Genomic DNA, 15,354 nt, shown 5'->3' with positions numbered 1-15,354 from the left:
TCAATCGCAAATCACATAATGTTTGTTAATGATTAATATATATTTTTAAAGGATGAGTAAAGTTGAGGTTGAGGGATTAGTAACTCTTGGAAAGGTGATCTTTATTTTGAAAGCACGAAATCAACTCCGCCTCAAGAGAAGCAAACAGTCGTATAGAAAACACCTGCGAGCACGGACAGAGAATGTTATTCACTCAACTAGACACACGGTTACTTCATCACCTTGCGACAATACTTCACCACGGTGGCGCTCCGCCCGCCGGTGTTTTCTATGGGCGTTTACTTAGCTTTTGAGGGAAGGATTGAGAAGAACGTCTCAAAATAACTCACCAATTGACTTGAATCCATTTGAATAAGAAATACTACTTTCCTAGGTGTAAATTATAGATTGATTGATCTCTGTTTTCATGTAATCCCGGGTGGTTGAAAGATCATCCCGCTCTATCCTTCCCTCAAGAGTTTATCTCTTTCTCTTTGCATTCTCTTATCGATGTAACTCAAATGCCTCCATAGATGTCATTCAATATCATATTTCGCAAAACGATTAATTTTATTTAGGAAAGGTAGTGCAGGTATTTGATCAGATGTTAGAATGATGGAAAAAGGAGATTTTAAATATAAATTATTTATTTTCACTAATGGTTGTTGCACAAAATTGTTAAGTGTTCCACAAGCATGTAATAATGGTAATAGGACTATTCAGGACAATAGCAATTTCAACACACTTTTGAAAAGCGATATATATATATTTTTTAATGTGAATACCGCACAAGAGTCCCAACCTATCCCAACCGTCAGGAGCCAGTGAGACTATGGCATCCCCAATTGGAGGGTGTTATGAGGCTGAAGGTAGTGGGGAGGGGAATGAGATGGGGAAGAGGAAGGTGGATGAATACCTGGCTTTAACGTTTCAATTCTGAATGGTGGTCTTTCACCAAAGTCATACTGAGAGTATCTTCCACTTTGGAACGTGCCACAAGTATACTATACATTGTGAATAACACAAATTCGTTAAATAAAATTTACTTGCGCACGCCGGCATTGAACCCGCGACCTTCGTATTGCTAGTCGAGAGCCTTGCTCCTCGACCGCGGAGGCTGTCAAGAAATAAAATATAAAGTCATGAAAATGGTTTGTTTTTTTCATCACTTTAATCACTTGTCAAAAGGGTGGTGTTGAATTGCCACTGTTCTGAATTGCCATGGGACTGTTAATATCATTAAAAACAGCAGCCAGAAACATAACACATTGGGTTAAAACTAAGATATCACACACACACATGTGGATCATTAGTATTTGAATAATAATATTTTAGAGATATAAAAATAATACATTTTCACTTACACAACCACACAATAATGAAAACATAAAAAAATAGTATGCAAAAAAAATTTCAATTTACCTAAAATTTATCTTATTATAAAATGACAAATGATATTATGTATTAATGACAAGATGGCTGCTACGCAAATGTAAATTATTTTTCATCTGGGAGTTTCCAAGAGTTGAAAATGCTTTTCTTAAATAATAAACATTTAGGATGTTTGAATAATACTATGCTTATATCAATTAAGTATGACATCTAGTTTGTACTTAAATACTAACATGTAATTATGAAATATAGATAATTCACTTATTTTAATACTTTCATAGTAGTACTTACTAATATAATTTTTAAATGAAAGAAAATATGAAGAAGTTTAAGACTAGAAATTAATAATATTAATTATTGTTTTATATATATTGTGACATGGTACAACAGTAATTTGTATAATTTAAATTAAACAGGTTCACAAAAACCTAAATCAAAAAAGTTAACTGAAGTGTGAAAAGTTTTGATCAATGTTTATAATTCTAAAAAAACATATCGTCGACGGCAATCTATCACCGCGTAAATCATCCTGCAATACCATTCAATGGCGGTAATAAACCTACATCGGTTGGATTAATATAGAATTTTTTCAAGGTAAGGTCTTACAATGAAAATAGTATCACCGCGCATCTTAATCGCCTTCCGTTTGGGTAAAATCATCGTCGGTTTTTGTCTCTCCTTAAAAGGGGCCAAATATGATTTACGCGGTGATGGATTGCCAGCAACGATATTTTGTAAAATAAGAGTAATTTATTTTTATGTACTTTTAGATCTTAAGTCATTAAAATAGACTTACAACGCACAAGTTTACATATATGTTAAACCTCAAATCATAAGATATCAGATGACATTCATAAAATTCAACACTTTACACACATTGACTATCTTGAAGACTGAGAAGGGAATGACATTTTCTCAAAATAAACATCCTGCCAAAAGGAATAAAACTTCAAAGTTCATTCATAATGAAAAATATGTAATAATATTTTAGTTCACTTTCATTCAAAATTACCAACTGTTTTCACATAGTAGTCATTTTATGGAAACAAAAGGAACTAAGCCAGATTACTGACAAAATGTTCTCAGTTTATGACTGTCGAACAGGTCATTGAGTGGATCCCCTTACTGCGAAGAGAAGGGAACAATTACATTCCTAAGTATGCAGCTATCAAATTCACAGAAGATTTTTAGACTAACAGAATATTAAAAAAATAATTTAGCTTAACCCCCAGGCCTCTGGCATTAAGAATTTGTGTTTATTTCGGGTTGGAAATAAATTGCAAATAAATTAAATAAACATTAATATTTAGAAATCTAATGTAACCGAAACTAAAAAATGTTTATAAAATATGCCATAAAATTTTATTTTTAGAAATAAACCTTTGTATTAGACAAATGTATTATTAACACTATTGTCATCTCACTTTTTTCTTCGTTTCACATAAAAATTATTAAAACAAAAATCAATTTTTCATTTTTCAATTTTTTCTCAAAAAGGTTTTGCGGTAGGAACCTTTGGTTTCATAAAGGCGTCCATTTTGATCCTTCTATGTTAAACTTCTTTACTAGTTATCTCTTTCTACCAACGTTCAGATCCTATTTCTCACCAAGGGAGACAACGATTTATATGAGATCCATAATATCAAGGCATTTCCAAAAGCGAACAAATTAGCCAGAAGGGTTAGCTAAATTTTTTTTTTTTCTAAAACAAATCTATGCATTATGTTAGTTATTCCCTTTGTCTTCTCACAGTCAGTATGCTCTTGTGTTCATGAGTTTTCAAAGATACTTTTACCGCACAAACATTATGATGCAGGTAATATGATCTTTCTGATATGATGAAAACAAAAAACTAGTAATTCAATTCTACTTCTATTGATGAAATTATGCAATGTTACAATTAGTGTTTTAATCATTTTATTAACTGTTACAAAAAGCTATGACATAAACATAACTGCATATTGTTAAAGAGAGCACTATTGAATAATAATTGTAAAAAAAAAATACTGACAAAAATCACAACATTCAATAAAATGAGAAAATACAAAACATAAATAAATATATTTTTTAAATATAAATTATGGCCAAGTCTGAAGACTATCTGTTTAAGAGTACATTATACTAAGATGTTTTGAAATAATACACGATAGACTCCATTATCCATAGTGGATAAAATTAGATCATTTGTTTTTAATAACATAAGAATACTTTTCATGAAATTTTAATCAAAGGTCCCAATAAAAAACGAAGAATTACCAGTTGTCCAGTGATGTGTACAGCAAATAGGATAAATAAATAAAAAAAATATATTATACTTTTTCAATGTGGTAAAATCTCTTCACTACAAAATAAGAGTATATGGAAATAATTAATTAGGTTTGTGTCTAAAGTAGGATTTTCAAACTATGGCAAACTTTATCTTACACAGAGGATAAAATAATAATTTAAAAATAAACGGCACTTATTCCCGTAGTTACATTTAAAAAAAAAAGATGAAACTGCAAATTGTATAATCTGTATTTAAAATTAACAGAGAATGGACATAGCTCGGGAACAAAAGTTGGCAAATGAAGGAGGTATAAGAAATGAAAATAATAAAATTGTTATAGGTAAAAAAACAGACAGTCTACCACTTCTTAGGATCATTTACCAACTAATGGCCGAGTTAGTTAATTGTTGACAATATGCCTTATTAGTTACTAGGAGAAATGGTTGAACCCAAAGCATGTCACAAACCATCAATGAAATGGTTCAACCGAATAAATGTTTTACTAACCAATGATGCCACTCCACATTTTTTGAAGTTCATTCAACCAATTCTGTCCCAAAACCGAGATGTATTGGGCGAAATCAGACATTTTACTAGAGGCGGCTGATTTATACTCGTAAAAAGCTTCTGGCATTTCAACGCTCGGAATACGCATGTTTGATATTTCTGGAAGTGTTATTTTGGGAAAGGAGAATTCTGGAATCTGAACTTCGGGCAGAGAGAATTCTGCAAATGGATTGTTCGGAAGGGAGAATTCTGGAAGTTTCATGTCGGGCATGTGAAACTGTGGCAAAGAGACATTTGGGAATTTCAGATTAGAGACGCTTTTCGATGCATAGTCGGTTATTTTCTCCCCGTATTCGGGGTTTGTATACAAAACTGAAAAAAAACAAAGACACAAAGTTTTAGGCGTAGATTCTCAATATGAACACTGAAAAGGTTGATAAGTTTTCTACTTTTGAGCACTGTAAGATAAATCCTACCACAATTTAAAAATTACACAAAAATAAATTAATCAAACAGCCTTATTACAGCTGAGCTCTTTTGGCCTAGTATTTTACAGTAAAAAAAACCTACATGTTTAGGAATGATGATTCATAAATCTGAATGACAAAAAGTTGCTCTTGTGTACCGTTTTTGCTGTACATAGTTTCATACGTCTTTTATGACACATCGAAGTTTGGTGTAAGAGTACTAAGACAATGTTCAATAACATAGTTTCATACGTCTTTTATATGACACATCGAAGTTTGGTGTGATAGATCGGCACTACGAGGCTAAGAGTACTAAGACAACGTTCAATAACATAGTACGCCTTTTATATGACACATCGAAGTTTGGTGTAAGAGTACTAAGACAATGTTCAATAACATAGTTTCATACGTCTTTTATATGACACATCGAAGTTTGGTGTGATAGATCGGCACTACGAGGCTAAGAGTACTAAGACAACGTTCAATAATTCATGCATCTTGTGGAATTGAAGAATGATTTTCAAGCTAATGTCGGTAAAGCCTGATACGACAAGTTGCGTCGATGTGTCTTCTAAAGTAGACAGAATAAATAAATGTTACCCGATACCATAACCTTGCTTTTTACATTTATTTATGTACATGTTAATAGCTAAGGAAATTTCTTTCGTGCTGAAACAGAGCATGCGGAAATAATTGTGTAATGTTGTGTTAATAATAAAATGATTGGCAGAATAAATTAGAAAGTTTACTTTATAAAGTGATGAATGTTTGTTGACTTACAAGCAAAGGGAACGAGAAGCAGAAGGAGCAACAGAAGCCACCATCGTCGCCTCTTAACTGTTTCTCCCACTTTTGTATACCAAGCTGGAATATAAATACAAAGAAATTAATGAATAATCTGAACATCATGGAAACTCTATCGTAAAACCACAATCCTACACATTCACATATGATTCACCGAGCAATGTGTTAGTGTAATGTATCACCCTAAACATAAACAATCAAAATATTTAACAAGCAGAAGAAATCAGATACTTGGAAGTTATAATCAATAACAAATTAAATAGTTGGGAGTTATAATCAATAACAAATTAAATACTTGGGAGTACAATAAATACAACAAATTAAAACTAACTTTGAAATGTTAACTAAAAAAAAATAACAAATAAAGTTGACTTCTTGAGTAGGATAAAAGGAAAATGAGACCTTAAAACAAGGAAATTGGTCAACAACAACACTGCGGCATCCTATCTGAATTACTGTAATTTTTCTGAGCAATAAAACACAAGTTAAAAAAATGGAAATAATTCAGAACAGTGTGAGATCAATATTGTGCTGTACTAGGATAAAAACAATGCAATGCCAACTCAATATTCTAAGTGTGTGGCAATGTTTAGTCCGATAATTAATACCGGAGGTTCCCAAACTTTTTTGCCCCGTAAGACCACTTGCGGATTTTTTTTCCCGTAGACTGTTAGAAGTAGCCTGCCGACTATTGAATTTTCCTAAACTTCTTAACATCAAAGTGATTATCATTTACTTTTATTGTAAGAAGATTCCCTTCCCTTGACTGCACAACAACCGGTGGTGATATGGTTCCCCTGTCTTTGTGAGGTGTTACACAAAATAAAAATGAAGTTTATAAAGCAGGATAAACAACGGGAATTTCTTTCTGAAGCTAGAACTGCCCCTTTCTTCATTAATGCTTATTCCGATCAGTTCTTCTTGTCATATGATATCCGATTCTTCAACGTCCCATTTCTGTAGTCAAAACGTCCTCAAACCTAATCTAGTTTGAAGTCTGTGTGAAGTACATCAAAATGTTGAGCGTAGACTTACATTACAAACATTAAATTTGCACCTTTCAATGTGTACTGTTTTGCTTGAATATATTAATTCTGACAAAAAAGGAATATACCTCAATTTTTTTTTTAAAGATCAAATAAGTAATTTGTATGTCACAAAACTTAGCACTAAGAGATCTGGATCTTTTAATTAAATTTAAAAGAAACCAAATACTTGTGAATGAATGTGTTTCAAATTAAAATTCAAGTAAACAAAAGAGTCGGTTTTGACAAATAGAATATTGGAGGGAAAACACGATGTTGGAAGGAAAATGGGTTTGTGAATGAATGTGTTCCAAATTTGAATTCAACTAAACAAGAGTCAGTTTTGACAAATAATATAATGGAGGGAAAATACAATGTTGGAAGGAAAATGGGTTTGTGAATGAATGTGTTCCAAATTTAAATTCAACTAAACAAAAGAGTTGGGTTTGACAAATAGAATATTGGAGGGAAAACACAATTTTGGAAGGAAAGTGGATTTGTGAATGATGTGTTCCAAATTTAAATTCAACTAAACAAAAGAATCGGATTTTATAAATAGAATATTGGAGGAAAATCATAATTTTGGAAGGAAAATGGGTAGGTTCATAGTTGGAGATTGGTTGAATATTAGAATAATGTGCAGTTGAAATGAACTAATATTTGAAAATTCAAGGGAATAAACTGGAGAAAAAAAAATCAAAATAACATTTGACTGCAACACTTAACATTATTAACATTCTATACAAAAGTGTACAATTCGATCCTGATCTTGGATAAAAAAGTAGTATAAAGGAAGAAACACAACATAAAATACTTACTTGTGTTTTCCGTCCGTTTCTTATGTACTAACATATAGTTATCACGGGTCACGTAATACGGGTATCTCAGGGCGGCGTCCCGTCCCAGGACTTTGTTCTTCATGGTGGTGATGGTAGTGACTACTTTCGTGACCACCGTAATGATCAACGTTGTTATCCACCAGCGGGTGACCGCACTTTTAGACTTCTTGCCCCGACCCTCAACTTCATCAAGTTCTGTGTCGGATATGCTCTAGAAATAAAATATGAATAATTCTCAATATAACACATTTGTATCTCATAATATATAAATATAATCACAAAAGGAATCAAATTGTTGGAAGATCTCTTTAAATATATGTTTGTACCTTTTTAACCCATCCAATCTGAAGTTATTTTGACTGAACTTGTCCTGAATTTATTGAAGAAGTAAAACTGACATAATTGTTTGTTTTTGTATTTATTGAATAATTTATTTTTTTTACAAAAATTTTAAATTCATTAATTTTTGAAAATTAATAAAAAAAACTAAATTTTGGCATACTGTTTATGTAGATATAATATTTTATTGAGTGGAGGGAATGGGTTAATTCATTTAGATAAATAATTGCATAGGGTACAGCGGGAGATTTGAGCCATTAAAGATTTTTAATGTTGGTCTCAAATATGACAATATTAAAATACATCAGTGACCAGTTAAACAGCAGCATTGAGTTATGGTTTAGTTTTCAATGTAGTAATTATTCATTCAATCACTGAATACATACGAAATATGAATATCACATATATGTATACAAAATTGTATACTTACTCTTTTCCAAATTGGATTCTTTCAGGCATTTGAGACAGTGAAAATATATAAGATATGGGAAAAATTAGATAAGAATACATGTCGTAATAGGGTTGTTTTCAATCTGGCAAAATTAGAGTACTAGAAAAAAAAGAAGAAGAGGATGGACTGCCACAAAACCCTGTATTAGCATACATACTCTTCTGTTATTCTGACTTTTGTAAGTGACTGAGATATATATATATATTTTAGTTTTACCTCATATCTCCTCAAGTGGTTCTGGTAGCTGTTGCTGGTGTGGGTTTCGGTAGTCCAGCGCTGGCGCAGGTCCGAGGCGTCCCCGAGCAGCGAGGAGGTGGAGCCGTGGTAGAGCAGGCCGGGGGAGAGGCTGTGGCGCACTGTGTGCAGCGAGGGCCGCGACATGTTGGGCACGGCAACTTGCCCCGGGGCCAGCTCCACACGGTCCTTGGACAGTCGCGAGTATGTGTAGTCCGTCTTGGGGTATTTGCTGCAATAAACAAACAGTTAGGAATCAGAAACTATATTCAATATTGTAATTTTTAACATCGGATTCAATTTGGTTGGTTCAACCATTGGGTGTCAACCGTTGAGTGTTGGTTGGTTCCATAGACATGAGAAACAGTAGACAGGAGCCTGAAGGTGAGGGAAACAATCCACATTGCGAGGTGCGAGGCGACACCTCGCATTCTATCATCACTATTAAGACTTCGAAAATAAAATCTGCTTACAAATTACTAGTCCTTTTACAATAGCGCGCAAATTGCTAGAAGCAATAATACACGTAATTGCAAATTCCAAATCTCGTGAAAAAGTTTCATCCTGAGTAAATGCTTATCAATGTAAGGGTTGTCACACAAAACCTGTTTTCATAAAAATTATCTCTTTTAATTTTAATTAATTTATGTGAATTATCAACTACAATAATACATAACAGTTACATTTTTATTTGTACCAACGTGTAGTAAATACTCTCAGTATCGCCCTGGTTGCTTGAAATGTCTCATTATTTTGATGTTCGCTCGCCGGTGATCAATGCACGAATGATGTAGCCATTTATTCAAGACAAATATTCTCCTTACATTCTTTTCTTCGTTCATTCGCTCTACATGCCCAAACCACCTGAGCATCCCTTTCTTAATTTCACTCATTCTTTACGGATCTTCACATTTATTACACGATCATACACGGTTTTACTACACATACGCTTCAGGGATATCATTTCTACAGAATTCAGTCTACTTTCGTCCTTCCTATGTCAGTTCCACGCCTCATTGCCATACATCACGGAGAAAAATGATTATTGCGCATATATTAAGAATCTCTTCAAATTATAGGTAATTCTGTTTAAAAACAGAATTGCAAGCCTTACGAATGAATTAACAGGTTTCCTCATAACTAAATTAATAAATTACGAATATATTGTTGTGATGCCGGAATACATGTTCATAATTTTTTTGCATTTGGTCATGCGTTTTAGTAAATTGCCTTTGCAAAAACATTCGAAAAATATTCCGATTTTCATAAACACTTGTTCCGACATCATGACAATATAATTTACTAAAAGTTTATCAGGAAACCTGTCAATTCATTTGTAGGGCCTGCAATCTTGTTTTAATACAAGATTTAACCACACATACGCCTCAGGGATCTCATTTCTACAGCATTCAGTCTAGTTGTTAATAATATGTTATACAAGGTTAAAAATTGTACAAAATATTTTTGACTCTCACGATAATTATTTTTTTAATTTACTGATATGCCATTTATTTATGTTACTTTTATTATGTGTATGTTTCATGTCATTAAGTTTTGTTACATAAGTAAAAAAACTATAATAAACAAAGTAAAACACAAAATAATATAACCTAGAATCATCTTCCAATACATTCTCTTCAGGGGACGAGGTATTTGTAGCAACTCTCATTGCAAACATCATCTGAACCTCTGAAGTACTCGAATCTACATTCCCGTTCATTGTGTTTTTTTATTATTAACGTCACTTCACACAATTAATAATAAATAATAACTTCCAAATAACAATTTGATACATGCACAGCACACTATCATTAAATTTGACAACTGGCCATAATGGTATTGTAGTAAATAAATATTCATACCCCCAAAATAATTTTATTAATTATTATTCCTTGCCAATTCATTTGAATAAACAACGGGCAAATTGGTCATTATATCAAACTGACATAGTTGGTAACAGAATATTATGTAAAATTAAATTTAAATTTTGTAGTACCACCGTATAATTTTGCCTTTTTGTTTTGTTCATCATTTCTTATTCTTTATATTATCTTTTTTTTTTACATTAACCTCATACAGGAAGCCCCGAGGAAAATAATTTCCTTCATGGTCAATGTCATCTTTGGGGATGCTGTGTGGAGGGTATTTTTAGTGTAAGGAAGGAGAAGAAGTTCTGGATAGGAAAAATGTAAGAAATCTAGGGATTGGCGTGTCCAAAAGTGACAGTCACAGAGACCAGTTGGAAAGGTCAAAGGGTCTCCCCAAACTAGCCGATCCCGATCACGCCGTACGGCTGGCGGACAGGCGAATCCTGAACACACCTCACTCAATGAACCCGGGCACCCCTGCTGAATCACCAAACGTAGCAAGCCACTTTGGGTGACCTATGGCAGAGTAGTTGGTTATCCAATAAATGGTTCCGGAGGTAGCGGTTTTAGATTAGAAATTCAGTGGAAATCTATAATTATTATTTATTTTATATTGATGAACCTGCATACATCATTTTTCACTTAACTTCACTCTGTAACCTTTCACTTTAAAATTTAATTTTGTGACTTTTCACTTTAAACTTTAAATTTCGCATTGAAAATTATCACTTTATAACTTCACCATCAATTTTACAACATTACACAATATTATACATGTCTAACTAATATGCATGCCTAATTATCACTTAACTTCACTTTAAACTTCGCTTTGAAAATTATCACTTTATATATTTACACAATAATATACGAAAGTAATATATATAAATTCTCCTCTCCTAAGCACATTCATCGGCTTTATTAGGAGTGTGTGTAATCTTTATTTTTTTTCTGTTGCCAGTAGGGAGAGAAAGTGTGGCAAGTGGAGAAAAGGGGCAAATATAGGGAATAAACATGCTCAAAACGTAAATGAAAGGGCGAAAGAGCAAGCTCTCTCTCATAATGGATTCCAGGCATCGATGGAAACAAAATATAAATTTTATTGGTAGGTAAAATTTTTTTTTTTTTCTTCCGACTTTATGTCCGGGTTAAATCTTCCCCATAGGAAAAACTAAACCCTTCCACACACTTTTCGACAAATGATTATATAGTCAATCCACATTATGCAAGTGCATTATATAAGAAAAATAAATACAAAACAATACAACTCACCAGAGATCAAATGGGAAAATAATTCACCGACTCCAGATATTTTCATATCAGAGGGTTTGGCTCGGTAGAACTCCTAACAGGGCCTATAAATCCTACTGATCCCTCAACATAAATATTTAAAAAATCTTTCGTAATCCTACATGTATTTAATGTGATATGATGATATTTATATGATTTTTGCAAATCATGTTGTAATATTATTATTATTATGTTTTTGTTTAAATAAAATTATTATTTTTATGTTTAAATCATTATTATTATGTTGTAATAAAAATGTAAAGCGGAATGTTTATTTGCAGTTAATTAATACTGTATCAACTGTGTATATTTGTTTCATTATGTACATGAATTGGGGTTATGCCAAATATCAGTTTGCTATCTGCATCTGTCTGTCCGAACAAAGAAAAACAAAGAGGAAGGTTGGGAAATACCTGGATTTTACTATCTGGTCACCAAACACGGCTTAAGCCATTTCAATTTTAAATATACAGATAAGCGGGACATAGACAAACACATTATTTTCCATTTCCGGTTACTGAAATAGTTACAACTCATTGTTATCTAACTGATACAAAGTGTTTTTAAAATATGGTAAATGCAAGTAACTCTATTAATGGAGGACTGAACGCAGTTGGCGCTAACGAAAAATTGTACAAAGAAGCGAAGCTAGCAGTTCACAATGGAGTGCTGGTACCTACCCTGATGTACGTAAGTGAGGCATGGAACTGGCAGAGAAAGGATGAAAGTAGACTGAATGCTGTAGAAATGAAATCTTTGAGGCATATTTGTGGTAAAACCATCTATGATCGTGTGAGGAATGTGGAGATACTCAAAGAGTGCAAGACTGATGTAAGTTTAATGAGTAAGATAAAGAAAGGGACGCTATGGATGGTTTGGGCATGTAGAGCGAATGAGCGAAGAAAGGAGTGTAAGGAGAATATACAATGACAAATGTGAATGGTAGCAGAAGTCGGGGACGCCCGAGGAAGACATGGCACGATCAAGTGAATCAGATACTTGAGTCGGGCCATGTCAAGAGTCAGAATAATAGAAGAGTATGCATGAGACGATGTATGAATGTGAATGAGGCAAGGAGTGTGTGGTGTGACCGAGTTGTTTGGCGGTCCATCCTCTCTACCTACCCCTGCGGAGAAACGGCGTGATGGTTAGTTAGTTATGTTTTTACACATGTTGTCCTGCTTACCAGGATATATACCGCCTGTTCAAACAATCTTTCGATTCAGAATGGTAATATTTCACCAAGGCGATACTGAGAGTATCTTCCATATTGGAATGTGCTGCAAATATATAATACTCACTTCCAATATTCGCCAGCGTCCTTGTAGACCTTGTAGGGCAGGTGGTCTAGGCCGGTGCCCGACAGGCGGCTGCTGTCGGCCAGGACGGACTCGGCGAAGCTCTCGTTGGAGCGCTCGCTGCCCGAGGGGCTCGGCTGGTGGCGGCTGGACGAGCGCTGCACGTTGTTCCACAGCTGCGACGAGGTTGTGGTGCGCTCATACTCGTACGAGTAGTTCTTCACGTTCTGGAAGGAAACATGTTTTTGGGTTAGTTTTAAGGGAGCTCATCTGGTAAACTTGAAGGATTCTAACCACTCGAGTGATGGCTACCCAAATTTGGGTATTCGATTCTTATGAATTATAAATTTAAGGATTTAAATTTTTTTTTCTTATAAAACCTAAAAATATGGAATAAACGGTGTAATCTAGGTGGATTCAATTGTTTTAAACCGCAATAAGCAGTTCATGTTTCAGTATTAATATTTGGAGGTATGATATTAATTAAATCAAATGGCCGAATTGAAAACAAAACAACCGGAAATGTCCATCCCTAGAGTGATTAGCAGGGGTATATCATGAAAAAGTAGCAAATACAAGTAAATCTATAGTAATATAAAGGTCAGTCATCGCGTTTGGGTTCCACCCAAGTGCGTTCAATTCCTCGGCTGGCTAAGTCCTCCATTACGACACAAGCAACATTTTCCGCTTACTTCGGTGGTAGTAGGAGATTTTCAAATATTGTCAGGTTATTTGTAACCCGGGAATGCTCGTCAAAAAATTTATAATATGGTGAATGCATTTTATCAGAGCTATTGTTATTGTCCATAAGTTGGCTTTAACAAAAAAGACCTTTTTATTTAGTGCAGTTTCTTGCCGGCCCCTTCGGGTTCAACATGGACGTATTTAGATCTCTTGTTATGAACTTCCTTCTTTAACCCATTTACGCCCAAGACTAAAGTAATCGTAGAAAAAAGAATAAATTCATTTTATGTAGTAGGAAATAGAGTTTTTTAACAAAAATAAAAAAAATATATTTAATTTTTTTTTATTTACTTGAAAAAAAAGTGCCGTGCTCAAATGGGGACACTGGGCACATTCAGTATGGTATTTCTCGAAGGATGGTCTTTCAATACACAAAGTTTTTTTGCATTTTTTGGACTCCTAACGTGCCTTACTATGGCAAATAGTGCATCGCAACTGTTTTGTCAACTTCTCCGGAAAGTGGCCAAAACCATCAAACTGTAAATTGAGCCCTACAGAGGCTGATGGGTGAAATTGTAGCTGGTCCATCTTCACGTCGTTACTAAGTATGTTTAGATCGAACATGTATGTAAATAACACCCACCACCACTTCTTGCCTCGTATTGAAGTTCGATACGTTGAAATCGACTGATCGGCTTGATCGACACCGTCCATGCCTCTGTTGTAATTTATAAATACTTGAGGAATATTTCCATCGATTTTCTTCTTTTCGATTGAGCTCGGAAGAAAATTATCGTAGTTTGTTCCCATTGTACAAACGCTGTTATCCAGCCAGCGATCAAACAATATTTTATTGACCGTGTTGAACCGGTAGTCAAAGTCAGCACGACTTTTCTTTTTCATCTCCTCGACGGGTGTGAGAGAAAATTTGCAGGTCCTACCCTCACGTACAGTTCCTGTAGCCAGATTCCCATAAATCCCGCAGCAATGCATAGCTAGTGAAAAAATTATCGAAGAAAACAACATGGTCTCTAGGATCTGTGTTTAGCTTGTTCAACAGGTTTTTCACAACTCGTGTACTCAACGGCTCATTGGTGGGTATTTGCGACTTGCCGCAATAAATATCAAAATTGTAGCAGTAGCCATCAGCACTAGCAAGCATCCAATTTTTATAACCAAAGCGTACAGGCTTACCTCGAATAAATTGTTTCGATGGATGACGTCCAAAATATTTCACCATGGATTCATCTATTGACAGATTTGCGTGAAACACTCCCCATTGCATAAATTTCTTCATGAGAACCTCAGCAAGGGTTCGCATCTTGAACATTTTATCTGATGTTTCAGCAGCTACAGTATTATCACAAAAATGTTGGTACTTTTTGATATCTAAAAATCTGTTTATCGTCATTGCCTTAGAAACAACAGGTACATTACAGTCCTCGTCTAAAGACCAAAATAGACGTTCGCGAGGCAAAGTGTGATAACCAGATAGAGATAGAATGCCCAAAAATGTTTTCAACTCACCAACGGTAATATTGATATCATGTTTATTGTTTTGTGATGCAGACAAATCAGAATATTGAAGAATCATATCGATTACTTCCTGATCAAAAATCTTCTCAAAAATTGAAACAGGATTTTTACCTTTGAGATCAGTAATTAGGTTTTTGCATGGTTGTTGTACATTATTCTCATCAAAAGGCATGTGATCGTAGCTAGGCTCGCATTTACGCCAACGGGGCCCAACATTGCATCGTTGCCTTCTAGCGAAATTCGACAAAGGCTCTTCATCAGAACTGTCCCAATCTTCTTCGTTTCTGTTTACAAAAACTTCGATATTTCCAGGAATATCTCTTGGGATGTCATTGGTAATAATATTGTCTTCATCGCCTTCTTCTTCGTCAGTGA

At 34.2% G+C, this 15,354-nt stretch overlaps 1 protein-coding gene across 2 annotated transcripts in view; it reads right to left on the bottom strand.

The window, feature by feature from the left end:
* LOC149419029 (klaroid protein-like) overlaps window positions 1-15,354 on the bottom strand; it is a 45,593-nt gene that overhangs the window by 10,517 nt on the left and 19,722 nt on the right. Inside the window, exons 3-7 of one of the 2 annotated variants that reach the window (XM_089638055.1) lie at window positions 12,763-12,986; window positions 8,289-8,538; window positions 7,262-7,493; window positions 5,395-5,478; window positions 4,148-4,519 (exon numbers count right to left, since the gene is read on the bottom strand). In XM_089638055.1, the coding sequence (XP_089494181.1) occupies window positions 4,148-4,519; window positions 5,395-5,478; window positions 7,262-7,493; window positions 8,289-8,538; window positions 12,763-12,986 (1,162 nt within the window). The remainder of the gene's footprint in view (window positions 1-4,147; window positions 4,520-5,394; window positions 5,479-7,261; window positions 7,494-8,288; window positions 8,539-12,762; window positions 12,987-15,354) is intronic. The other variant, XM_089638056.1, reaches the window with a different exon arrangement.

Source organism: Hesperophylax consimilis, chromosome 12, assembly GCF_061612785.1.
Source record: "Hesperophylax consimilis isolate HC1 chromosome 12, BYU_Hcon_1.0, whole genome shotgun sequence".
Taxonomy (NCBI): Eukaryota; Metazoa; Arthropoda; class Insecta; order Trichoptera; family Limnephilidae; genus Hesperophylax; species Hesperophylax consimilis.
The sequence above is the reverse complement of the archived record's forward strand: the minus strand, read 5'-3'. Positions and strand labels throughout refer to the sequence as shown.